Consider the following 26,670-nt stretch of genomic DNA (forward strand, 5'->3'; position numbering starts at 1 on the left):
AGCAACTTTTTGAAGTCACAGAATCATTAGAGATGGAAGGAACTTCTGGAGATCATCCAGTCCAACCCCCTGCTAAGGCACAGCCACCCAGAGCAGGTGACACAGGAACATGTCCAGGTGGGTCTTGAATGTCTCCAGAGAGGGAGACTCTGTGACCTCCCTGGGCAGCCTGTTCCAGTGCTCTGCTACCCTCAATGTAAAGAAATTTTTCCTCATGTTGAGGTGAAACTTCTTGTGTTGTAGTTTATGGCTATTGCTCCTCATCCTGTTACTGGGCATCACTGAAAAGAGTCTGGCACCATCCTCTTGGCACCTGCCTTTGAGATATTTATATGCATTAATTGAGATCCCCTCTTAGTCTTCTCTTCTCTAGACTAAACAGGCCCAGCTCTCACAGTCTCTCCTCATAAGAGAGATGCTCCAGACCCAAGTCAGCAGCACAGAACCATACATAAAACCAAATGGTAAAAGACTGAGCACAATAAAAATAGTCTTACTAGCAAGTTTTGCCAAGCATGTTAGCTACCATTTAGCAAAGCTAACATCATTCATTAACTTTATATTTGCAGGACAGGAAGAAAGATCAAACCCTACTGTTGCTTGCCATGCTGCAAATAGATGTAAATCACTCTATGTGGATTAGACAGATGCTGCATGAGTTAAAGGCCTCATGTTCAGGTTTCAGGTCATCCGCATAGTGCCATGTTTTCAGATGAGAATGGGTGATCGTTAAGCATTACCTTCATTCAAAATTAATTGTGCACAAATTGGAATCCACACCTAATTATTTCCTAATATATTCCTTGGCTATCTACATACTTCAATTATGGTAAGTGTCATTTGGGGGTAGAATGATTAACAGCAAAAAGCACAAGATAAGTGGCACTTACTGTGTTGCATTTTGTCCCACACACCACTTGCCGGTGGTTCAGCCACTGGGAGGCGAATACTTTATTAAGGATTCCAAGGTGAAATTCTCTCTCCTTCAAGAGGCTGGGAAGCTGCTGGGCTGCATATCCATGCAACAAGCGGTGATAGCTGGACTCATTCTGCATCCTGACCTCTCTACCTTTCAGGTAGTACACCACAGACCTTTTCACCCAGTGGAGTCTTTTCCTTTTGTGAACTGAGTGATCCCACCCATACTGTGGAAAAGAAGCATTAAACTTAGATAAAGCAACTAGAACAAACTTAAGACACAAGTCATCTAAATTCAAATATATTCTCAGCAAAATACTGAAGCCTTCCAAACTACCCATATAATACCATACACGAAATTAACTCATAAATTGTGATAAAGCCTTCAGCAACATAAAATTAAGCATAAATATTTGCTAAAGAAGTAACACTGCCATAATACTGAAAACAATCCACCGCGGCTCGGCACCGTTGGGACACCAAAAGCTTATAGAAACAAGAGGAAGCAAAGAGGCACTTATAACGGAAAAGCAGCCCCCGACAGCCTCCTGGCGTGAGCTCGGCAGGTTTGGAGGTGACACCGCGGGGGCCATCTGATACTGACCGCGCCGTACATCGGCCTCCTCCGGCCCGGCCTTGGGTGGCCTCGCAGTAACGCTCAGCTCTGGGGCGGCGGAGACTCGGCGGTTACGGGCCGAAGAGAGCTCCCGGAGTTACCGGGGCAGGGAGCAGAGACGGGGGGAAACTGCCCGCTGTATCGCACCGACAGCCACCGTGGCCGGGACTACTCCTTCCCACCATCTCCCCCCCAGGACACCTTCCCCAGGCACCGAAAGACCCCACCCTTTTCCCCTACCTCAACCGGGCACCGGGACACGGCAACCCCCAGTCAGGGTCACCCCAGGCACCGCCATATGGGCTTCTGCCCTCATACACCCATTCCCGTTCCCCAGCCTACCTGCTCCCCCTGGAGCCCCCCGGCGGCAGCCGTCGCCGCTTTCCGCTTCCTGCTAACTGTTTTCCGGGCCATAGGAGAAGGAGAAGAAGGAGAAGGAGAAGGAGGAGAAGGAGGAGAAGGAGGAGAATCCGAGAGCCCAACCTGGGCCCCACATGGAGCAAGAGGGGGAGGGGGCCACCGGGATACGGGGCAAATAAGTGCGGGGAGCCAGGCCCGGTCACTCTCTTCGTCACAGACCGTACCGACTGCGCTTTACGACATTTTCTCCGAGATGTTTTTACGACAGTCACACCGTGCCTCTGCGACAGCTGTCCCACCCTGTCCGAGTCTCGTTTCCTAGCAACCGGAGGAAGGATGGCGGCGAGCTTGCCCACCCTCTGCGGCTGCCAGGCAGCGTGGCCCCGTCGGGGGCGCGGCGGCGCCCCCAGCGGAGCTCGGAGCGAAGCTTCCCGGCTTCGCCACTTGTCCGTTCCCCGTGCCCTTCACGGATCGGCGACTCTCGCTGGCGGCCTCCCCGGACTCCGTCAATTTAAGCATAGGAGAGGCCCTGTATTATCAACACCGTTTCCAGCTACTGTGTAGCAAGTGATCTTTTACTGAGTGTGAAAAATGCGTATTTTATGATTGGCTTTTCGCAAATATTAAAATGAATATTATATGTGTTGTGTTAGAAAGTAACACTATTAATTCTCTTCAGTAGTGTGTTAAATATAGTTTTAGGTTATAAAAATTGTTAAAATAGAAACTATGCTATGTAGGATACTTTTTTTTTAAAGAAAGGACTTGCAGCGAGATAACAGCCACAGGATACCTAAATCTTTCGGAGAAAAAGAATTTATTGCTCCCTTATCAGAAGAAATGAACTTCTTCCCGCCTCGAAGGCGCTGTTAGGATTAGGAGGAAGAAGTTGACGATGACCAGGCCAAATCCTGTGTTTGAATGGAATTTATGCATCATGCATGAAGTGTATGAATATGCAACAGGCTGTTGTTTTTAAGGGTTAATCCTTTGTTAACGGGGGTCCTTTTTCGGGCTTGTGCTGCCCAGAAAAAGGTACCCGGACGTCCATAACTCTTTGTTTTTATTGTCTCATATTGTCTTAATTCAAATTGTCTAAATTATTATTACTCTAATTGTATTACTATTTTTATAACTATTTTATTACTATTAAATATTTTAAAATTTAAAAAACAAGTGATTGGTGTTTTTCACACTGAGACAGCCTGTGAGCATATTTCTGTTGATTGTAACATGCACAATCTGAAGTTCTACATATCTCCTGTGGGAAAATCTGACCACAGTGATCGGGAAGATGTGTGCTAATGTCTTTACAAACAATTCTGTGGGTGAAGGTGTGGGTGTTAACGTCTTTGAAATGGGTCTTTATGTCTCTACTAACTTTGGGCAGCAGGTTTGTTACAGCGCCCAGACAGCTTGGGTCCTGAAACAGACAAGTGGGGTCTACACTAGGCTGAACTTCTGAACCTTGGGGTAAAACAGTAGGTTCAAGGGGGGGATATGTGGTAGGCGGTTCGGGAAGGCTGTACTGATTTGCGGAAAGAAAAAAATCTAACTCCGCAACTTTTACAAAGTTGTAAAGCCGGTATGTTTATTACGGCGCTGGATGCATGTGGGGATCATTGTTCCTCCTAAAGGACATGCGCACCCCTGAGAACTCCCAATCCTTTTTTATCTCCCTTACTCTAATTCATATGCATAGAATTTCACAATAGGTTCATACATATTCATTTTACTCATTTCCCTATACACTTGCAGCTAGTTACACTTGCAGCTAGGTTTTTTTTTTTTTTTCCGAAAATACAGAAAGAACTCCTGGGTCATCCTGCCCTGTCTCCCGCAGCCTCAGCCCCGGTCTCCGTCTGTTTCAAAGTTCAAGGGGCCCCCCTCTTATCTCAGTCCTTCGGCTGAAGCAGTTTTTCGAGCATAGGTTTTTTTGCGAGAACAGGCAGTCTTGAACACAGACCAAACAGCTATGCTACAGACTTAATAATTCAAAGCGGCACATTTCACCCAAATCTGAAATGGATTTCTACTCTGGAAAATTTCCATTCTGTTTCAGTACCTTCCTAGTACCTCAGCCAGTGGGAAAAGGAAGAGGGGGCAACATGCAGCCAGGAATTTAGGATAAAAGGAAGCTGTGCCCACCGAAACCCTGAGAGAGAAAACTCCATGGGCATGTGAAAAACATGTTCACTCTCCTGTGAAAAATCTAAAAATTTTAATAAAGGACAATAGGAGACAAGGACCATAAAGCAAAGGGTATTACAACCAGCTGGGGGCATCTTGGCACTTAGCCAAGACCACACCTGCTAGTTTGGAAACACTCTTTATATACCATTTCTATTACATCAGCCTGTTACATATTCATAGACCCTTATGCATAGTAAACTTTCTTCCCAAATTAGTTTACATGTTCCAAGATCTGTTTAGCATGGCTCCTCCTTGGTTCCACCTTTTTAGAGCATGCAGATTCCTTGGTTGTGGTTTTTAGTCCATTCTTATAATCTCCAGTTTTTGGGCCTTGGTCCACACTGTCTTCAGACAGTGAGTGCTGATAGTTGGCCTATCTGTAGCAGGTGTCTTCTTCATATGTTCATTGCATGTTATCCCATCCAAGCAGGCATTTTAACACAAGCATACTTATATCAGCTATTTCACTAAGCTTAATTAACAACAGAAATAAAAACTATATAACAAAGTTACTTTAACATCACACACACAGAATCCATTTTAATATTTGCAAAAATTTGCAAATATTATAATATGTATTTATAACAGGCATGTGCCCCAGTGGACTCTCTCCCTTTATTTGAATAAGGTTGCAGGACTCCTCTGTTTCCTTTATGGACACTGGCTTTTCATAGCATGATTTTCCATACAACAATCATAAAACTTCCTCCTCGCCTTCCACCGCTAGACCAGAGGAAATAATGCCTGGCACTGGCTTCACTTTGCAAAACTTCATCCCAGGTTTCCCTTAAAGAGACCCTTTTAAGTAGCTTGGCTTTATCATCTGGCTTCTCTGAGTGAATACAAGAACCCAGTGCACAATGAGGTGCTTAGTCAAACTTTGAGGTACTCTTCTCCACCAAGAAACTCCCTTATTATAGGGGAAATAAAGGGCATACAAATATTTGTATGATTATGCTGCCTTAAAACTGATGTGGATGGATGTGTGCTTTTCCTTATGTTCACATGGATCATTAACTTTTTCCTATGCTTATAGAGGCAAAAATTAAGAGTAACCCAAACCAAATGATCACCAATGAGCAACACTGTGGAGAAAAGAAAAAGGAAGACAGGGGAAAAAAAGTGTGATGTACAGGCAGACTGAAAAGAAAGCCAGCTCCTGACCACCTGAAACCCTCTGGTGTCTCAAGTCACATAAAATCAATAAACATACTATTTTCCTGAAAAATATGGCATTTCTTTTATGCCTTTTTTTGGTGTCTTTTCACCTAACAAATGTCAAAGACAAGGGTGCTGCAAAAAGCCAAATTGAAAAAAAAAAACCTAGAAAAGAACCTATCAGGCTTTCCAGCTTCCCCCGAGGATAAAACACCTAAGGGATAATAGTCTTTAGCTGTTTTCAGTCGTGATTTACTATGATTAATGCTCCTCTCTACATCCTCCTTCACACACATAACTACCACCTCCATTTTGAACAAAACACCTTAATTTCGTACCAAGGCCCTCTCAAAAGACTGAAAACCTGCTGCCAAAGCTGCTCTTGGGGGAAAGTGCTATGCTCCAGGGCATCCAGCAGGAATGCCTCTTCAGCTGTGCCGGGCGGGCATGCAGCCTCTCGTGAGGGGACCAAGGGCAGGTGTAGAGGCAGCTATCTCTGCTAAGGAAAGACGCCGAGACGTATGGAGCAAAATGCCCCCTTAGGGCCCGGCTCACCACCTTCATCCATCTCGGAGGAGTCTGTTTTTGTGCCCAGTTAGGAGAGAGGCAGAAAGTGCTAGAGGAACGCCCAGGCAGGGCCGGAGCCGAGAACAGGCAGAGGCAAACACAGAAGGAAATAAATGTATCCTCGCCCCACCCCTCTTCCGCTGAGGTGATGTCACCGTGAGCACCTCCTGATTGGCTCGGAGGGAGTAGGTGACCTCGCGGCCTGACGTCAGCGTGTCGTTGAGGAGGCGAAGTGGAGGGTAGGTAGACAACATGGCCTCTCCTGGTTGAGGGGCTGGGGGTGGTGATACGGTGCGCGTTTCGTACTGGTGGGTGGTGGGCAGTGATCGCAGGGACAGCTGGAACCGCCAGGTGCCGCGCAGGTAATGAGTGGGCCGGTAGGGAATGGGAACGCAGATGCTGGTCTGGGTGAGGGCGCAGCCGGCCGCTCCTTGGGCCCTCCGCCCCGCTGCCGGGTTAAACGTCGCTACCGCTTCTCCTTGTCCTGGGCGAGGGACCATCCGCGCCCTCACCGTAATTCAGCTGATGTGATGTGCAGGCGGGGCGGCTACAGGGCCGCTGGCCTCTCGGGGCCGGGGTTTTCATGTTTGGGGGCTGCTCCCCTGGCTGGGGAGGGGAGCGAGCCTGTGAGCGCTGCATTACCGCATGGTCTTGCTCCGCCTTCACGGCCTCTCGGTATTGCTTTTGAAGTTACCCTTTAATGGAGGTGCTGTACTAGCTATGGGGAAGGGAATGAGACTGAGATGGTATGTGTGGTAGTAACACCGTTGGACCGATTTCTTCAAGGCCGTGTGCCAGGATGGCATTACGTTGCAGTACCACCAACTGTACTGACTTCAGGTTTTTGTACATGCAGAGCTGTGATTCAAAAGTGTCAGTGATACTTAAGATCACCATTGCAATTGGATGATTTAAACTTTTTAGACTGTCCTGGTTTCAGCTGGGACAAAGTTAATTTTCTTCTCAGTAGCTGGTACAGTGCTGGGTTTTGGATTCAGTATGGGAATAATGCTGATAACACACTGATGTCTTGGTTGTTGCTATGTGGTGCTTACCCTGAGTCAAGGGCTATTCAGTGTCTCAGGCTCTGCCAGTGGCTGGGTGCACAAGGAGCTGGGAGGGAGCTGACCTGAACTGGCCAAAGGGATATTCCATTCCATAGAATGTCGTGCCCATTCTATGAACTGAAGGAGTTGGTATGGAGCTACCAATCGCTGCTTGGGGACTGACTGGACATGGGTCAGTGGGTGGTAATTGAACTGTGCAGTTTCTCTTGGATTTTATTCTCCTTTCTCTTTTTCCTCATCATTATTATAATACTTGAAACTTCAAAGGGAAAACCAAGGAAATATTATGTATAAGATATGTGAATGAATAAATGTTAGTTTCTCTTTAGTGAATTAAACTTCAATTTTCAGATTGCTGTAAGAGTACACTGATTAGGTGGGGGACTTACTGTATAGTTTATGTTGATGGATAAAAAATGTTAATGATAAAAAAATCAATAAAACCACGTGGAAGAGTTTGATCTCCATTGTTTACATGGTGTTTTCCAGTGCCTGGTACTTATCCTAGAGACAAAAATCTCTAACAGAATAGGAGTCAGGTTTCTGAACCAATCCAGCAGACTACATCTAATTCTGTCACACTGGCAGCCATAGCTGTTTCAGCTGGTGCTGGTAGCAAAAGTGCTATAATGCCACACAAGTTATCATCTTAGTCATTCTCTTTTTTAATTGTATAAGGTTATGATTTTGTGTTGCTTCCACAAACTTTAGGGATTGATAATTCAGGACATTCAATATTGTTGTCAATTTCCAGTCTATATCATAAGTTTTTGACATCAACTTGTTCTGGTATTTTACACTTAGTGCTGGGTTAAATATTTTGATAAATTAATCTGTGAGAAATTTAGTTTCACTTATTAGACAAAACTGCTATCCAGCCTTCTCTGGCATTTTGTTTCTAACATAATAACTCCCAGTCTTTTCAATCATAAATTCCAAAGCTTCAGTTGTTGTTTTACAAGGATGCCTAAAGGGATGACTATCTATTTAAAATTGATCTGTGCAATTCAGATCAATGACAGTGTAAAGAGGGTCTAATGGAGCTGTAATTGAAAAGCTCTGAAAGAGGTTTTTGAAAACGATTATTTGAAGAACAGGTAAACAAGGGTGAGCTCACAGTTGTTGTGTGTTAACTACTTAGGTAGGTAATCCTCTCAAGTAAGCAAGTGCATTGTTTCATGCTTTGACCCCATGACTTGGTTTGAATAACCTCGTGTTCTGTGTCCCTAATGACCTTTTGCAGTCAGTATAGTCTTGTATGAGGTCTCCTAAGAGAAACTGAGCATTGGGATTTTTCCCTCGCTTAAATAATCAGATTTTTTCCAAATCCTTGCTTGCATAGGGAAGGCATTTTCTTTAATGTGAAGAAATACTGTCTTTCCTGTGGTTGGGAAATTTTGAAAGAACAGCTTTAATGTCCAGACTTGATGATGCTGGGGTTTTTTTTGTGTGTTTTCAGGTTTTTGTAAGGCTACAAGGTCTTTTTGGAGTCCTTTAAACTTGCAATGTACTTGAAACACGGAAGTGTTTACAAGGGGAAGCAGAATATAATTTCTCTGACTTTGGTTTAAATCTTTTCTGGAGGGGAAAGCAAATTGGTTCAAAATGTCAATGTTGCGTTAGTAGTGTTACAGTTTTTAACTAACTGAGTTAAAATGAAAATTCTGAGCTTATGTTTTCTCAGCTGCATTTTCTATCAGAAATTCTTACAACAGAGTAACATTTTAAGTGGGCATATCAGAAGAACATGCGTCCTATACAAGAAGCAGTCAGTTCTTCAGCTGGAAGATGGTCTGAATATACTTAAGCTGCTTATCTATTAGTAGATGTTTTCATGGAAGCTAGTAAAGAGTTGTGAGCTCCTGGTTAGTCTGGTTTATGTTGCTGAAGATCAGCATTCATGATTACTATCTACTAGATTATGTAAAGATTTTATTTAAGCCCTTTCCTAATGTATATGTTTGTGCTTGCACCATTTGGCATCTCTAGGCTAGCAGCAGATGAAGTCATGACTGAAATGACTGGTGAAGTTTGTTCCCTGAGTTTGTGAGGTCGGATTATTAAGAGTATGCAAATGACCAGTTATGCTAAGTGTTAGCAGCATGCTTAATCTAGACATAGAGATTGTGCTTTTTTGTTTAACTTGATTTGTTTCATCAATTCTGAACTCTAAATTAAAACTAGATTCCTAGTTTATAAACACTCAGTAAATTGTTAAAGCATTGTTAAATATTTTACTCATTGATAGTAGTATGAAGTCTTATGTTAATTAAGTTGAAGTAGCTAAATTTGTTTATAATTGCTAAATGCTTTCCATCTGATTATTTTAAGCTCTCAGAACTGGTAAGCATTTGCTATTCAAGACTTAAGATATAGGAAAATAGTAGTTAAAAGCAGTTGCTGTGCTCATCAAATTTAGGACTTGTTTCATTACTGCATTGTGAGATTATTATAGCCCTCACTAGTAGTACAAGTGCTAAATCATATTTTCTTCCTTTTTTTTTCCCCTAGAATGTAGGAATTGCACAGCATATTTATATTTTCTGGCATGGTTTATCATGCAAATGTCTGTGTTGCTGCTATTGTATTTCAAGGAGGGGGAAATAGTCTAGTTTACCACCCTGTCCTGGTTTCAGCTGGGATAGAGTTCCTTTTTTCTTAGTAGCTGGTACAGTGCTGTGCTTTGGATTCAGTATGGGAATAATGCTGATAACACACTGATGTTCTGGCTGTTGCTGAGCAGGGCTTACCCTGAGTCAAGGGCTTTTCAGTGTCTCATGCTCTGTCAGAGTGGAGCTGTGCAAAGAGTTGGGAGGGAGCACAGCTGGGACAGTGGTGTTAACACCTCCATGATAACATATTTAAGATGAAAGAAAAAAGTGATTGTGCAGTTGTAATTGCAGACAAATAAGAATGGGGTGAGAACATGTGAGAAGAACAACTCTGCAGACACCAAGGTCAGTGGAGAAGGAGGGGCAGGAGCTGCTCCAGGTGCCAGAGCTGAGATTCCTCTGCAGACCATGGTGAAGCAGCTGTCCCCCTGCAGCCCATGGAGAGATCCACCTGCAAACCATGGAGGAGACCCACGGCCAGAGCAGGGGGATGCCTGAGAGAAGGCTGTGACCCTGTGGAGAGTGTGGCCCATGATGGAGCAGCCTGTCCTTGAGGGATTGCACCCCATGGAAGAGTGACCCATGCTGCAGCAGTTCGGGGAGGACTGTTGCCTGTGGGATGGGCTCATGTTGGGAGAAGTTTGTGGAGAACTGTCTCCTGTGGGAGGGACCCCACGGTGGAGCCAAGGAAGGACTTCTCTCCCTGAGCAGTGGGAGAAACAATGGGTGATGAAATGACCATAACCCCCATTCCCTGTCTCCCTGTGTTTGGGGAGGAGGTAGAGCTGGGAAGGAGGGAGGGATGGGGGGAAGGTGTTTTTTAAAGTTTATTTCACTTCTCATTATCTTGCTCTGATTTTGGTAGCAATAAATTCAATTAATATCTCTAATTAGGGCCTTTTTTGCCCATGATGGTATTTGGGGACCTCCTGGTCCTTATCTCAACTCATGAACCCTTCATTATATTTTCTTTCCTCTGTCCCAGTGTGGAGGGGAGTGGGAGAGCAGCTTTGGTGGGTGCCTGGCAACCAGCCAGGGTCAACCCACTACAGGGATTTACCCAAAGGCCAATTGATGTTCAGGGATGGGCTGTGTATCAGTCAGCGTGTAGAGAGCAATTGCGCATCAGTCATTTTTCTTGGTGTTTATCTTTCACGTTCCTCCCCCTTTTTATTAATATTATTATAATTTTAAACTTTACTTTGTTACTGTTCTTATCTCAACCTATGAGTTTTATTTTTTTTTTTCTAATTCCCCTCCCGCTCCCACTAGGGTGGGGTGGACGTGAGCAAGCAGCTGTGTGGTACTCTTGTTGCCAGTTGGGGTTAAACCATGACACCCTTTTTTTGGTGGTGATGTAGCTTCTACATTAGTGAAGCTGATTTTGAGGCCAAAACAAGATGTATACTCTTTTTTCTTTTCTGCTTATCTATTTAGATGATCTTTAAATCGCTTGGGTAACAGTCAGTAGTAGGAACTACACTAAACCCACATCTGTTCTTGGAGTTGTCAGAACCTGTGTTACCTCCTTATATGTTGTGTTTGGAAGTAAGCCAGCCTTAGATATTAGTTGCAGATTCTTTTCTCTTGTGACAGGGCCCTTTTTGGAAAGGGTCCATTTTAACAAAGTCACCCATTTGCTGCAAGAGTTAAATGGGAATTTAGAATAGGTGCATCTTCTAGACTCTTGTTTGATACATCAGTCTCTGGCCAAAGAAAAAGCTTGCACTTATCTGCCTTGACCACCAGGCTGTCTATAAGTATTTTTTTATTTTCTTATGTTCTTGCCTCTGAAACTTGTAGTTCTAGAGGTTTGTGTGGTATAAAAGCTTCAGCTTCATTGGAAACTTATATGGCTGGTAAGTCATTTGGTGATTAAAAATTGGTGCATTAGTGTACTGTGTTTTCTTACCCTTGTAGCATTTTCCCTTATTTTTGGGTGAAATGTATGGCAAATGAACTTATGTCCCAAATATACCATCAGGATCTTGAAGGAGGAATAGAGCTGTCTATTATCAGTTATGAGCCTTAAATCCTTAACCAGCCCAAATAGTATGTGCTTTTAGCAAGTCCAGTGTCTTTAATCACAGAATATGCTGAGTTGGAAGGAACCCAAAAGGATCATCAAATCCAACTCCCAGTCCTGCACAGGACCATCCCTGAGAGTCACACCCTGTTCCTGAGAGTATTGTCCAACCACTTCTTGAAGTCTGTCAGGCTTGGTGCTGTGACCACTTCACTGGGGAGCCTGTTCTAGTGCCCAACCACCCTCTGGGTCAAGAACCTTTTTCTAATTTCCAACCTAAACCTTCCCTGACACAACTTCAGGCCATTTCCTCAGGTCCTGTCACTGGGCACCAAAGAGAAGAGATCACTGTCTGCCCTTCTTCTTCCCCTCACAAGGAAGTTGTAGACTGCAATGAGGTCTCCCCTCAGCCACTCCTTGTACATCTTCCTCTCAAGGCCCTTCCCCATCTTCACAGCTCTCCTTTGGATGCTCTCTGATAGTTTAATACCTTTCTTATATTGTGGTGGCTAAAACTGCTCATGATATTCAAGGTGAGGCCACACCAGTGCAGAGCAGGGCAATCACCTCCCTCGACCAGCTGGTGATGCTGTGCCTGATGCACCCCAAGGATGTGGTTGGCCCTTCTGGCTGCCAGGGCACTGCTGACTCATATTCAACTTGCCATCAATCAGGACCCTCAGGTCCCTTTCCATGACACTGCTTTCCAGTGTCTCATTCCCTAGGGTTGTCTCATCCCAGGTACAGAATCCAGCACTTTTCCTTGTTGATCTTCATATAGTTGGTGATTGCTCAGATCTCTAATTTTTCATGGTCTCTCTGCAGGGACTCCCTGCCTTTGAGGAAGTCACCAGTTCCTCCCAGTTTTGTATCATATGCAAACTTGCTTAGTACCCCTTCCAGTCCTGTGTCCAAGTCATTTATGAAGATGTTGAAGAGCACAGGGCCTAATTTTGAGCCCTATGGAACCCCACTAGTGACAGGTCACAAGTCTGATGTCACCTCATTCACTAAAATCCTTTGTTCCTGACCTGTGAGCCAGTTGATCACCCATCACATGGTGTGTTTATCCAGCTGTGTGCTGGACAGTTTGTCCAGAAGGATTCTGTGAGAGACGATATGACCAAAGTGGGACATGACATGAAGATAGCTGCATAACTATAGGTGTCTAACGTTAATGTAATGAAGCCATATGGAACAAGAGAGTGAGAGATGCCATGCTTCTCTGAGAGTGTATGGAAGGGCTGCCTTCTGCTTTAACTTCCCATTGACCGATATGTACTGAAGCAGAAGGTCTAGTTGCCCTTTATATCATGCTAAGCAATGGCACAATTTGAAGAATCAATTTCTCCTAATGTTTGTCACTGCAAGGAAGATGCTATCCAACATCTGCATGTAAAGTCATATGGATGTTATTGCCATCACTAGAGTGTTGTCTTGTAATCCAATAATGTGATCTGCATGCAGACCTACTCTTCAGTGGCTCTTTTCTCCATGTCTTTCCTACTCGTATATTCTGGAAACATTTTTAAAAGTGCTATTTTATTGATTCCTGTCCTTCTGCTCCTCAGTCATTGCACTGGAAATAACTGAATTAGTTTGATGTTATGGACTGTCCTTCAAATTTAGATCTCTTGTTACAGTTGCTTGGGTTTTTGATCCATGGAGTGTGTATGCCGCAGAGATCTAATCCTTTCCTCCCTCCACTTTTGTCAGTATAACCCCTGCTCTGCATTTGGTTAAATGTAAGGTGACTACTTGTATTCCATAAGATGGAGACATGTCATTAAATTTGTTTCAAACAGCATGTAGCTGCCTGAATTGCTGCTAGTAAAGTCCAAGGTAAAGAAGCAAAAAGGGCCTTTACATAATATCCACAGATGTTTAATTCAGCCATGCGGTGAGATGTTCGGGTCCAAGGCACACACATTCAGGGTCCAGCTCTCTCCCTCGAGGGGCCCGGGGGCTGACCCTGGTCTTGGGGCAGTACAAAGATAAGGGCCAATCAGGAAATAGGGAAGGTGTGGCTCAGGAACATAGGAACAGGGGAAGGAGCCAATGGGGTGTAACAGCTTTGAGGTAAGCTTCTTTTGTCTCCCTAACTTAGGGGATGCCCCCCAGGGCCTCCACACAAGCAAATACTGAAAATTGAATGGAAACTTCTTACCAGCATTTGCTTCAAGGAGGGTCTGGTTTGTTCTTGTTGATCTTAAAATAGACCAAGAACCTTAAGGTACTTTATCTCTTGGATTGCAGTAAATGTATTTAAAACTTTTTTTTTTTTCTGATAAGACTGGTCATAGTGATGTTTGCTTTTTTTTCTGCAGGAGGTGTAGTTGCAATGTGTCAAATATACCTGTACAATTACTTTATCCAAAGAGCTATTATCAGTGGCTCAGTATCACTGCTTTATGAAAGGGGAGTATCTCCATGCAGATGACTCTACTTGTTTGCAGAATTGTAAGAGGTAAAAAGTAGAAGCAGTTGCTGCAGATTTTGGGCTGATTTCATCCATTTGGAGACTGCAGTAAATGAAAACAGAATCCGTTTTGCACTGTAGTAGATTCTGATCAGCTTTTTACTGTCAGTCTCAGAGACTTCAATTGTGTAGCAATAATGGAATGCTTACATAGGTGGAAAGCTTTGATAGAACCTTGACTTTTGTTTTATCTTAGCAACAGGCACTGTCTACTTCTGGTTTTGTTGTATATACAGCAAGCAGAATTTTTAAGCATTGCACACAGTAACATTAGAACAGGCTGCCAGCCACATTTCATCACCTTCTTTTCAAAAAAAATTAAAATAGTGTCTTGCAACTAATCAGATTTGAAAGGCTATTCAGGGACCACTGTTACAAGCATCTTGTTGCTCTGTCTTGCACTTTATATAGAATGCTGATGTTGGTTTAGCCTTTCACTTGCACTGAAACAAGTAGTTACAGTAAAAACTTAAACCACTGTCTAAATCTGAAATACCTGTGGTGCATTAGAAATCAATCACTGGAATTAAGCTGCTTTTCACTGGTTTTCAGTGTACAATCAGTAATACTTAATGAATGTAATATAGGCAGCAAAAATTAATCTCTTTAAAGTTTGGGTTTCTTGGGTAGTTTTGTAGTTTTCAGAGTGAATGGTGCATCCTCAGTTGTGCGTTCTTAGGCTACACAACGAGTATCAGGAGGCAAAATGGAAATTGCAAGATTTTTTTCTCTGAAAATCACAGATGTGTTATATTGATTATAGTTGATAACTTGGGGCATTTTGATTTCCTCTGACCCATAATACTTTCCTTAGAAGGTGGGAGTTACTTCAGAAAATTAATGTGGTCTGGAATCTAGACACAGTTGCACCCCAAAATGAAGGATATAGCAACAAAAGACCAATTCTTCTCAACAAATAGTTAAATTGGCTTGAGTTATCACTGAGAAAGGTGTTTCAGGTACCATTAGCAATAGGATGCTTTCAATTTGACCAGTCAGCTCTTTCAGAAGGAAAGGAATGTAGATATAAACTTCAGGGAAAACACCAGTAGAAGAAACATCAAAATAAAATTATAATTGAAAAATACCTCAACTTCCTAGCAGCTTCTCATGGTAGTAATTTTTTTTCCTCATCTGTTTATGAGACTCTCCTTTTGATACCTTGCCTGCACCAAGTCACACTTCTCTATGTTCTCCTTGTTATCTGGCAGCACAAGTAAATAGGCATTCAGGTTTAAGTGGTGACATGTCAGGTGGGCTGTCTTGGTTACCTCTGTTGCCCCTTCAAGCCTTTCCAACTTGTCATCTTTCTCTTTGTGGCACTTGTTTCTGTCATCAGTTTTGTCTTGTCACTTCTCTGTTTCTGCATCTGTGGTTTTTTTTGTTTGTTTTTGTGGTTGTTTCCCTGTATGAATCCCCCTCCTCCCCTTCTATCATCATAACTGAGATCCGCTGCTCTCATCTTGGGCTCTGGTATGCTGTGTTCCTCTGACTGTCTGGTTTTAAAAATATTGTCCTGTTGACTCAGTGTTAAGCGAAAAATGAACATACAAGAAGGGAAGAGGTTGCCTTGGTCGCTGCTGATGTTAAAGTTGCTTATAACTTTAGGCACCTGTAGTCCTGATCTCTTCAGAGAATTAGCCAGAACCAAGAATGAGAGAATGAGGCTAAGGATGTCTACATTTATAGGAGTGAGCTTGTAGGTGGTTGTAAGAAAACCTCGTAGTACTATGCAACTAACTTGTTTCCCTAGACCAGGAAAGGTGTTTTATGTTCTTTGTCAACTTAAAGCATGCAGTAGAGCATCAGACCAAAATTTGTTCCCCTATGTGCCATTCTCACAGGTGCCCTTCAGCATCCTGTTCTGGACTTTGTTCTCCAGAGGCAACAATGATAGGGCTGCAGTCTTTCATTAACTCATTTGGAGTAAGGCTTTGGGAGCAAGTCCTTTAAATTTCTAAAAGAGCAGTAACAAATGTAAACAAACCTTTACTGCACAGTGTAACAACTTTGACTAAAGCAAATATAGTTCAGACCCAGAAGCATAGTAGCAACATCACTAACTTTCTAACTGGTTGCATTTTTTTTTCCCCCTCCAAGCCAGCAAGACAGAGCAACAGCAAGATGCTTATAATAGTGGTCTCTGAATAGCCTATCAAATCTGATTAGTTGCAAGGCACTATTTTAACTAAAAGTTTTTTGGAAAGGTGATGAAATGTGGCTGGCAGCCTGTTCTAGTGTTACTGTGTGCAGTGTTTAACAATTCTGACAGTGCCTTCTGCAGTAATGGTATCTTAATAAGTACACACTCACACAGTGCATCAGGAAGAGCTAGTGTGATATAAACTCAAATGTTACCTGAATCTACAGTATGATTGTCTCTCTGGAAATGGTGCATTTCATGATTAGTTTGCTATTTAGGTGCCTTAGCTAGTTCTGTAGTTAAAATAAGGTTTTTAATATGGCAGAGGAATAATTTTTCCCACTGTGCCTTAAACATAATGCAGATGCCTGGTCTGCACTAGGATATTACTACAAGATTGCCAACAAAAGCAAGATACTTATTGTTTATGTGGGATATTTTGACACTGAGGATGCATCCAAGGCTTTATGCAGCTCCAGATTGATATACTACTGAAAACCTCCCTGGATGCTGGATGTGCACATCTTTAACTTTGCAGGATTTTTATGCATTGCTACTAGTGTCCCTGGAGTAAATTGATTTTGTCATGGTAACTTAATGTTCTATTGCCCAAGATCAGTGTGTGAGATGGTAAACTTAAAATGTCCTTGCAATGGCCTACTGGAGAAGGGTTATATGTTACCGTTCTAAAAATTATATCTTTGAATTTTCTTTTCAATGTCCTTTATGTAGGTACAGTCTGGAGTAAGCTGCTTCTGGTAAATGAGGTAGACAGCATAAACCCTATTGCCTGTAGATAACTGGTTCTGCATTGAAAAAACTTCCTTGTCAATTGAGTTGGCAAAGTGAGTAGGTTACTTTCATAAAAAAAATTAAATCCTTTAGAAAAGTAGCACTTGCTTTTCAGTCTGAGGTAATAACTAGAAGAAAGACAAACTTGGAGAAATTAAAGAAAGTGTGTAGAGGCCTTCTCCCAAGTTTAACTCTGCTATAATAGTAGTGAATGATGGGCATAGTACATGTTTGCAAACAGTGCCTCACAGTCTCCAATGACATACAGAAGACTGGTGAGGTACATGGAGTCTGTATGATTTCACATGTGGCCTGGCTTTTTTGATAATAACATATCAAGTTGACATCTTAATTGCTACTCTCATACAAAGGAACTAGCAATGTAGCAGCTTGTCTGACAGTGTGATCTGTGTCTGAAAGGTGCAGCCTATTTCATGCGTAGGTAGTATTCAGGGTGCTGTAGTCTGCAGTCTGATCTCCCCCTCTGTGGCACTGGAACTAATAAAGTCCATTCATCTCTAGTGGTTGACATGCAACTGTACTGGGTGGTCTTGTGGCTTTGCCCTTAACATCCTTCCTGAGGTGGCAGGGTCAGCACTGTTTCACCACCTTTTTCTTCTGCCTTTGAAACTGCTATGTTTTGTTTGCTTCTGAGAAGCAGTTGCCAGCTAGTGCTGAAACCAGTTCTCTGGCTTTAGTGGACTGGTTTTGGACATAAAGCCAATATTGACAGATGGCGAGATGTGCTGGGAGGAACCTGACAAATGTTGAGCAGAATGACACTTTTATGTACAAGGTACACCTGGAGCTGCTCAGTATGACTCACTTGCCCATGGCCCAGCGCTTGCCCACTGTGTTTCACAGTCTGGTTGCACTCAGGTAATCTCCATACAGCTTTGGCTTTAGCTGTGTGTTAAAATTCCATTAGCCAATATGGTTCACCTATTGATTTCAACAAAATGTTGAAAGGGACTTGAGCACTGTTGCAGAGTGGCAGGGTGGTAGAAATGCTGCAACCTTCTTTGAAGCATCTCCTTCAGAAGCCGCTCAGAGTAAGGCCACCAGAACAGCCATTTCAAGTCCATGCACACACACATGCCACAGATAGCTCAGCAGAGGAAAGACAAGAAGGATCTTTATATGATGTATTCCAGTGAAGGTTTATTCCAAAGCACACCAAAGGGATCAGGGACAAAGACGAAACCATGTGGTCTGCACAGACTTAAGTATGGGGTCAGTGACCAATGACCTGAGGGCACAAGGCAGTGCAAAGGGCAGCAACCTGCAGGGGGAATGAGGGATGAATAATTGGGGTGGGCAGTGTCAACTGGCCAATGGGGGAAGCAATCTAATGTAGATTGGCAGTAGTGCTGCAGAGCACCATGGGCTAGGTCCTCTTTTTAGCCTAGGTGAGGGAAACTATGGTATATTCTTCCAAGGCAAGGCCCTGGGGATTTCCCTGAGGGGGAAGGATTCAGAGGATTCCACAGAGCACAGCAAAAGTGCTTTCCTAAAGTACTTGAAACTGGCTCTTCCTTCCCCCAGATGTGTCAGCAGCTATCAGGAGGAATAGCTAAGATGTCTGTATAATCCTCACCTTATGACACTATTTAAGGTAACATAAGTAGTTAGAATGAGCAATGGAAACAGTGAGGCAAAGAGTAAGATCTTGATAGGGGAATGATGGATGTGAATGTTAGATCTGCTCCACGTTGTGCTTTGAGTGCAGTCTGCTGCTGGTGGGGTGTACCAGTGTAGTGGGTCTAGCACTGGCCAAACGCCAGTGCACCCACTAGAATTATTTACTCATTTTCTGCTGCGAGATAAGGATTAGGAAGAGAGCAAAGCAGGCTCAAAACTTTAAAGGGTATAAAAAAACTTTATTAACAGAACTAAAAGGAAAATAATATATCAGAATAAACCTTCACAACACTTCTCCTCCCCCCAACTCTTCTTTCTTTTCCCACCAACAATGTAAAGAGACAAAATTTGGTATTTTCAGTCAGTTTACCACTTCTAAAATAATCTTTCTTTAGTTTACTTAGGGAGAGGAATCTCTCCTGCCATGCCATGGAGACTTTTCCACAAGAAACAGTTCTCTCATGATTTCAATTTTTGTGAATAGCAGCCGCCCAGAAATCTGCAATTGTGAAGTCCCTCCCATGGTTTGGTAGTTTTCCCACAACTACCACCATGGGTCATCTCAGCTTATTGGGATGCAATTTTAAGGATGAGCTGTTCTACTACAGAAACAAAAGTTTTTTTCTTTTATCGCTGGGAACAGAGGTTTTCTCCCATTCCTGAGGCCAGGTTTCTCATCTCTCTCTGTTCAAGCTTTTCATTAGATCACAGCTACTTCAACATCTGCTTGCTTCAACACTGGTGCTTCTGCTCACGGCTATGACTAGAATGCTACATCCCCCCAATGCATTCCATGAGTTACAGGAAAAAAGTCTTGTGTATTAATTATATCTTCACCATAGCCTTACAAGAGAATTTCAGCCCAAGACTAAGGCATTTCCTCATTCTCCTCCCATCTGGGATTTGACTCCTTCTTCACTGACCTCGGTGTCTCCATCTTGTTTTCTTTACGTGTCTTCCCCCTGTCCTTTTTCTCTCACTCGAGAGAGGATTGATGTCTGCAAGTTTCATCTGTGCACTGAAAGAGTTAATGTCTCACCCAGGCCTGTGGATGGTCATGTGATCTCTGCCGGGCGGCGGCCGCTCTGGCTTGCATGGCTGTTTTCCGGCCCCTGCCGCGTTCAATTCCAGCCGCGGGGCTGCTTTCTGCGTGGGACTGCAGGGCCGCCTCTGTTCTTAGCCGCATGATTTTTCGCGATGCCAGCAGGATAGCTCGGCAGCTCACGGCTGGAGCAGGGCCCGGCTCGGCTCCACTCGAAGCCGAGCAGAGCCGGCCTGGCCCACCGGCCGTGGTTGGAACTCGCTCGTGGCAGAATCTCAGCCGAGCTGTGCCACGGGCTGAGCCGGCCAGGCTGCGCGGTGGAGCAGAGCCCATCTCGGCCAGCGTCCGGTTACCTGTTCAAAAGCCGGAAGCAAGAGAGTTTTTCTCGGCGTTTGTTCAATTTTAAATGTGATTTCACAGAACCGTATTCAGCTCTCTTAAGTGATTTAACAGGGTGTCAATATTCAGAACTAGCTAGCTGGTTGGTTCTGTCAGGTCTGAAGGAAGCTGCCAAGGTCCTTACAGGGAATCACTTCTGTAGCTCGTGGATTTTTTCCTTAACTGAAAACCAAACTACTTTAAGCCACAACAACCAGATAACTTCATGTTTTGGAAGAATGGCTGTTGGATATTTCATATAGCTGGAGGGCTTCAGAAACAAAGGGCAACTCTGATTCTTTGTTATGTATAATGCCACAAGGAGGACTTTAAAAATAATTTATTTGAAGAATTAGTTTGTGGTGTCTTAAGAAAGGTATTGTGATGTATTTCTAATCTAGCAAAAGAACCAGTTATGTTATTGAACACACCATGAGCATCCTGGATCAGCTCTTTCACAGGACAGGCTGGCTCTGTTAAAAGCTGGCTAGGTGCTTCTGTGTTTAACATCTTGACCATGTAGGATTTGCATCCAAATTTTAAGTTGCTAATAAAATTCTGTGGGCAGCGAATGAGGCCTCTTGTAAACATTGTTTTCTTGTGTGTATCCAAAAATATCTTCCTAATGGTACCATTTATTATATACCTCTATTGTGCATTATCCAGTGTGTCAAGACAAGTGCCATGCTGGCTGACTGCATACCTAGTATGATAGTATCCCTTTTTAGAGCAGCGAGGATTAAACTGAAGAGAATAAGTGTGGTATTTCTGGTAGGAAGGGCTAGTCTTAATGCTAGGGGAGGCAGGGTGTGCTCTATGGTGCTGGGACAGAGCAGACTCTGAGCACTGTGATCTGGAAAATTGCCTTTCTGATCAACCTAGCTGCTTCTTGGCTCTGTTTTGACCTTTCTTCTTCATTTTGCCAGTTAGATTGTCATACCCTGGGCTGTTATTTGCCTAATCAATTCTCAGAGCTATAAAATAATTTTTCTTATCTGTCTTGGGAACAGGATAAACAGCAAGTGTCTGCAACATGTCCCTTAATCTAGAGATAAGACAGTGTAGAACTGCATAGGCTTATGCTGTACTACATGTTGTTAAAGCTGTTTTAAAATGTTTTTCAGGTTCTAAATGGCTTCTAAGAAGTTGGAATCTGAGTCTCATGGTAAGTAAAATTTGGTATCCCTGTCTCTTCAATAAGATGAATCCTACTATTGCCGCTGACTCATGTCCCAGCCTAGACAGTCCATAGAAACTAATCTGTTCAGCCTCTGAGTTGGTTTTTTTTTTGTTTTTTTTTTTTAATTAAGTATCTTGCCTTCCTTCTTGCATAGGTACTTACTGATGCCATGCCCGTTCTCTGGTTAAAGTGAAATTCAGCCTATGACTTTCCTACTTGTTCATGACAGAATAATACCTTCTCCTTCCCCTCACTTCCCCCTTCAAAATCAAAGCTGAACTGCAGTTGTGATACTGATTTGATGTTTGCTGAAGTGAACACTAGATTTGTAGCTCCTTTCTATGGAAATCACATGAACAGCTGGATTGAAAGTGAAGCTTTTAATATATCATAGAACTATGCTTTTTGCTCAGCAGTGATTTTTTTTCCTAAATTGGACTAATCTGGTTCAGCAGGCAAGTGAAGAGAATATTTTCTTCCACATATGAGATGCATAGTGTCATGAAGATGATTGGTATAATAAAAATTATTTACCTGTATATGTGCTTATCTCTTAAGGATTAATATTTCTGTGGAACATTAAAGTCCAGTTTGTTGTATGTCATGTATCTTCTTCAAATCAGCAATCATTCAATGCAGTACAGGGCAGTTCATGTGAAATTTCTAACACAATTTTTCATGCTATAGAAACTCAGCATTGATCTTTCTGGGTAATCTTTCTGATAAGATGGTCCTGGGGAATTCCATTTTTCTTTCAGCTTTTTATTCAGTCTTGCAAGTAAAAGGTTGAACTATAGAATAAGAAATGCCTCACTTAAATACGTGGTTAAGGATTAATAAAAATGACCAATCAAAACTCAATTTTAATATGGTCTCTTTTGTGGCCCAGTGATCCTACTGCACGATAATGAATTTATTTATTTGCTATCTGCCAGCTTTTTACCAGTTGTTCTCTTGTATCTATGAACATTCTGATCTGCTTGTCTTCTGAGTTTTTTTTTTACTTCTCTCTTTTGCTTCCTAAACCAGACTAGCAAAGACACTGCTCAGAGCTAGAATTCAATCTGTCTTAAATATTTCTCAAAACAGTATGGTGTGGTGGAACATGCTCCTGGCTTCAAAATAACAAAATCAAAATAAATGGTACTATAAGCAGGCTGCTTAACTTGTCTACTCTTCTGTGTACCTTCTGTTCCTAATGATACCACTGACACTGTCATGGTATTGTTTCTGAGGAGTAGTAGAGCAACTTCCTTGGCTTACTATGTCTTAAGTAATTAGCAAGGCAATTCTTTTCAGTTTTCTCCAGGGTTGTTAAGAATTATTTCGACCAAGTGAATTTTGGCTTGCTGTAAAGCATCTAGTTGAACAGCTACCTGGTTTTTATCAGTTCAGTGTCTCTGGCAGGCTGATAGAATCAGTCAATATAGTTGATGTATCTATCTCTTGTACTCATTATTGAGCTGCTTATTGGAGGTTAGAGGACTGTTGTTGAATCACAGAATGGTTGAGGTTGGAAGGGACCTCTGGATATGGTCATGTCCAAAACCCTGCTCAAGCAGAGCCACCTAAAGCACCTACTCAGGACTGTGTTCAGATGGAGATGAAGATGGAAACATAAGGTGTGGATGGAGAGGAAGGAACACTTTTCCTGTTTTGGAAGGTATTCTTAGCATACACCTATAACTATGCTTAAGCGTATAACTTGAAATGCTCTTATCATTTAAATAATTGGAAATTCAAGCTTAAGTTCCAGTGATTAGTACCATCTAGAAATACAGCTCTTATCTATTGCACAAAAGGTTTGTTATATCAAGTGCAGTATGTTAATATTGCTGTTGTATTCTCACTGTCACTATATCACTTCAAAGCTCCTAATTCCAATTTCTGCGAATTATGTGTGTTTTGTGATCACAAAAACTAAGTTCCACTTGGTTTCAAAACTGTTCCCCATTTATAACTAGTAACTGGTTTTATCTGAAATCTTTCAATTTTGCTACTTTAAGACAACAAAATTGTCACTTGATGAGACACTTAAAAGGGCTTATGTTTTTTTTCATGTACTCTGAGTTACATGCATGGGAAAAATACCAACAAGATATTATCAAGAGGTCAAAACAAGAAGAAAAACTTTATTGGCAACTTCAGAAAATCAGAGAACTGTGGCGAAAGGTTTAGAGCAGCTGTCTTAGGTTGCAAAATGTAGCTGGGGGTGTGTATTCTATTACCATCTGTTAGAGGTGGGGCAGTTATCTTCTGTTAATTGGGCAGTTTTCTTTATTCCACAACCAATCCTTCCTCCAGGAAATATCTTCTGTTAATGGGCCATTGAGTCTCATTGCATTACTGATAAAATTACATAATCCCATTGTGAGATGCTCTGCCCAGGGGGAGGAACCTACCTGGATATAATCTGAGAATTAGAACACCAGAGCCAGTCTTTTTCCACTGGATTCCCAGAGGAGCAGCTTTCCTCTCCACTGGATTCCCAGACCCATCTATACCACCAGTGGATCTCCAGAGGAAAACGACACCTTTCTACAGGATCACTGCTTCAACAGAACCACATCTGTCACTCCAGGAGGACTGCAGCCACCATTTAATTGGACTTCTACCAATACTCTGACCAACAACAGGGTGTCAGATCATATTCTTACTCTGTCAGTGTTTTGGGTTCTTTTGTACTATTGCATTTGTATTTTTAATTTTCCTAATAAAGAACTGTTATTCCTATTCCCATATCTTCGCCTGAGAGCTCCTTAATTTCAAAATTATAATAATTCGGAGGGAGGGGGTTTAAATTTTCCATTTCAAGGGAGGCTTCTTCCTTCCTTAGCAGACACCCGTCTTTTCAAACCAAGACAGATTTTGGCGCTCAATGTGAGGCCTGAGGGCATTGAAAGAAAAAGGGTGAAAAAGGAATAACAGTTCTTGAGTAACCTAATTTTTGTGTGCTGATATAGAAACCTTGTTAAGTGTCATCATGTGGTCTAGCTTACCCTGGTTCAGGTGGCATGTGGTTGTGGCTATATTTCTCCCATTTGCAGGCCCTTATCTAAACATGGGTCCTATAACTAAGGCTGCTGTGGCTGTTATCCAGTTTGCTTTATGCATTAATAAGGTGAGGAACTAATGGATTTGTAACTTCCTCTGGAAGGCAGGCACATGGATTCAGCACTATCAAACACTAACTGTATTTTTTTGGGGTTACTTTAATAATGGTACTTACTGGAAGGAAATGACACTGGGTGAAATTTTCTCCCAACCCTTCACTCAGCTCTTTGGGTCTGCCCCACCAGTTTTTGAAGGGTTCAAATCTTCTCTAAATGCTAATGATATCATACAATGGCTGGTGTTGCTGATAGGCCTGTTCTTTTTAGCATTCAGAGATAAGTGAAGATTGACTTGAATAACCACCCTGACACCTATCCCAGAAAACAGGGATGCTGTCCCAGAGCCTGACCCTGCCCCGTAGCCTACCTCAGAAATGAACCACATGGATTGAGTGGGGGTTCTGGTGAAGGAGATATGTGAAATGAGCCAAATGCTGAAGGACTACATTTCCCCAGCTGGTGAGAAACCCTTCCCCTACCTCAAAGAGAGAGAGTCTGATGGTGCAGCAGTGGACAGATATACAGATGGTGCACAGATGTTACAACCATCCAGGTTCCAGCTGAACCGCAAAGGCAGTCACAGCCAGCAGCAGTTGCCCCTGTGGAAATGAGGAAGTCCAAGATGAAATCAGAGCCCCCAGATAATGATAACAAAAGAGGGCCCTCACAACCCGCAGGGCAGCCAACAGTTGAGATCATAACCAAGTCCCTGACGTACGAAAGTGTCCATAATCTGCACAAAGACATTGTATGAAGGGGATGGGAGGCTTATACAACCTGGTTACTTTGGGTCTGGGACCTTATGGGAAAAAGTGTTCAACTGGATGGTGGTAAGGCAAGGAATTTAGGACCCTTGACTCCAGACTCATATATGAATCAGATTTTTGTAAGGGAGCCAGGGTCCCTTTTCCTCTGGGAGCGGCTTTTAATGAGTGTCAGAGAAAGGTTTTTCCATAGGGAGAGAATGCAGGAGCACCACCATAGAATGTGCTGGAAGACCCTTGAGGAAGGGATCCAACAGCTGAGAGAAGTGGCGGTATTGGAGGTACTCTATGGGAGAGATGGACAGCATGATAATGACCCTGACAAGGTCAGGTGCACAGGGCAAATTTTGTGGAATCTGGCAAATCTAGGGCCATGTCAATACACCACCTTCATTGCAATGATTGATGCCAATACCAAGTGAGAGATGGTGGGTTCTGTTGTCAACAAGCTTAGAAATTATGAGAGTATGATCAATGGCCCAATGCAGGCTCATGTCTCTGACATGGTTAAGGACCTCAAAGAGGAGGTGAGAGGGTGGTGAGGGAGGAGGTGAGGAGGAACAGTTCCCATATGGCACCAGTGCGAGTCACAGGCCCCGAAGTCAGAGCCCAACATCCCCCAGCTATAGAGAGAGGATACACCCCACAAGCTGACCTGTGGTTCTTCCTGCGTGACCATGGGGAAGACATGAGGAGGTGGGACAGGAAACCTACTTCTATCCTGGCAGTACAGGTGCGTCAACTCAAGGAGGGAAACACTAACCGAAGGAGTTCCACTAAAGTTAAGGTAGCCTCAAACTCCCACGACTGAGCTGCTGGGTATGATCTGTCAGATCCCATTGAAGGAACCTCTAGTACGTACACCCAGGAAAGAAATAATAACCAGGGCTAGAGGGGCCCTGCCTCTAGCAAGGAAGAGGCATGGGAAAACCGGGTCTTTTGGACGGTGTTGATCTGATGGCCTGGCATATCAGAGCCACAAAAATATGAAGTAATAGCTGATACTGGTGCGCAGTGTAACCTAATGCCATCAGGACATGTTGGGGCAGAACCTGTTTCCATTGCTGGGGTGATCGGGAGATCACAGCAATTGACCCTGTTGGAAGCTGAGGTGAGCCTGACTGTGAAGGAGTGGCAAAAACATCCTATTGTGACCCGCCCAGAGGCCCTGTGTATTCTGGGAATAGTCTTTCTCTAGAACGGCTATTACAAAGACCCAAAGGGACTCAGGTGGGCTTTTGGAAGAGCTACTGTAGAGGCAGAGTATTGGAATAATACCAGTATAGCCAGGCGGGATGTGCCTGAGTTTGTCTGGCCCTTGATGCTGAACCAAATAGCGGCAACTGTGGTGTTTCACCCCAGAGACACCTTTGGCTAGCTGTGTGCTACAGCTGGGCGCTTGGAGACAAGTCCAGGCATACAGGAAACGCCGGTGGCTGCGGGATGAAGCTTTCCCCGTAACAGGGTCTGCTCCTCGAGTTTACCTCTGGTGGAGAAGCTTTAAGGCGATGGTGAAAGAAACGAGTTGGTTCTGAAGGAGGGTTTTGATCCAGAGTTTTATTCTGGCCCACAGGCCTCTGAATCCAGCAACAGCTCCAACAGAACTCTCCGAACTGTGTGG

At 43.2% G+C, this 26,670-nt stretch overlaps 2 protein-coding genes across 7 annotated transcripts in view; one reads left to right on the forward strand and one right to left on the reverse strand.

Moving 5' to 3' along the window:
* Positions 1–2,155, reverse strand: part of LOC132341455 (DDB1- and CUL4-associated factor 12-like) — a 96,903-nt gene extending 94,748 nt beyond the window's left edge. Inside the window, exons 1-2 of one of the 3 annotated variants that reach the window (XM_059873040.1) lie at positions 1,877–2,155; positions 891–1,145 (exon numbers count right to left, since the gene is read on the reverse strand). In XM_059873040.1, coding sequence (XP_059729023.1) covers positions 891–1,145; positions 1,877–1,948 — 327 coding nt within the window. In that variant the 5' untranslated portion in view covers positions 1,949–2,155. Of the gene's footprint in view, positions 1–890; positions 1,146–1,522; positions 1,683–1,774 lie in introns of those variants that run through there. The other 2 variants (XM_059873042.1, XM_059873041.1) reach the window with 2 other exon arrangements.
* Positions 2,156–5,962: 3,807 nt separating this feature from the next.
* LOC132341396 (ubiquitin-associated protein 1-like) overlaps positions 5,963–26,670 on the forward strand; it is an 85,627-nt gene continuing 64,919 nt past the window's right edge. For 2 of the 4 annotated variants that reach the window (XM_059872941.1, XM_059872939.1), the window contains exons 1-2: positions 5,963–6,051; positions 21,117–21,157. In XM_059872941.1, the coding sequence (XP_059728924.1) occupies positions 21,124–21,157 (34 nt within the window). In that variant the 5' untranslated portion in view covers positions 5,963–6,051; positions 21,117–21,123. The other 2 variants (XM_059872942.1, XM_059872940.1) reach the window with 2 other exon arrangements.

Source organism: Haemorhous mexicanus, chromosome W, assembly GCF_027477595.1.
Source record: "Haemorhous mexicanus isolate bHaeMex1 chromosome W, bHaeMex1.pri, whole genome shotgun sequence".
In the NCBI taxonomy this organism is placed as follows: Eukaryota; Metazoa; Chordata; class Aves; order Passeriformes; family Fringillidae; genus Haemorhous; species Haemorhous mexicanus.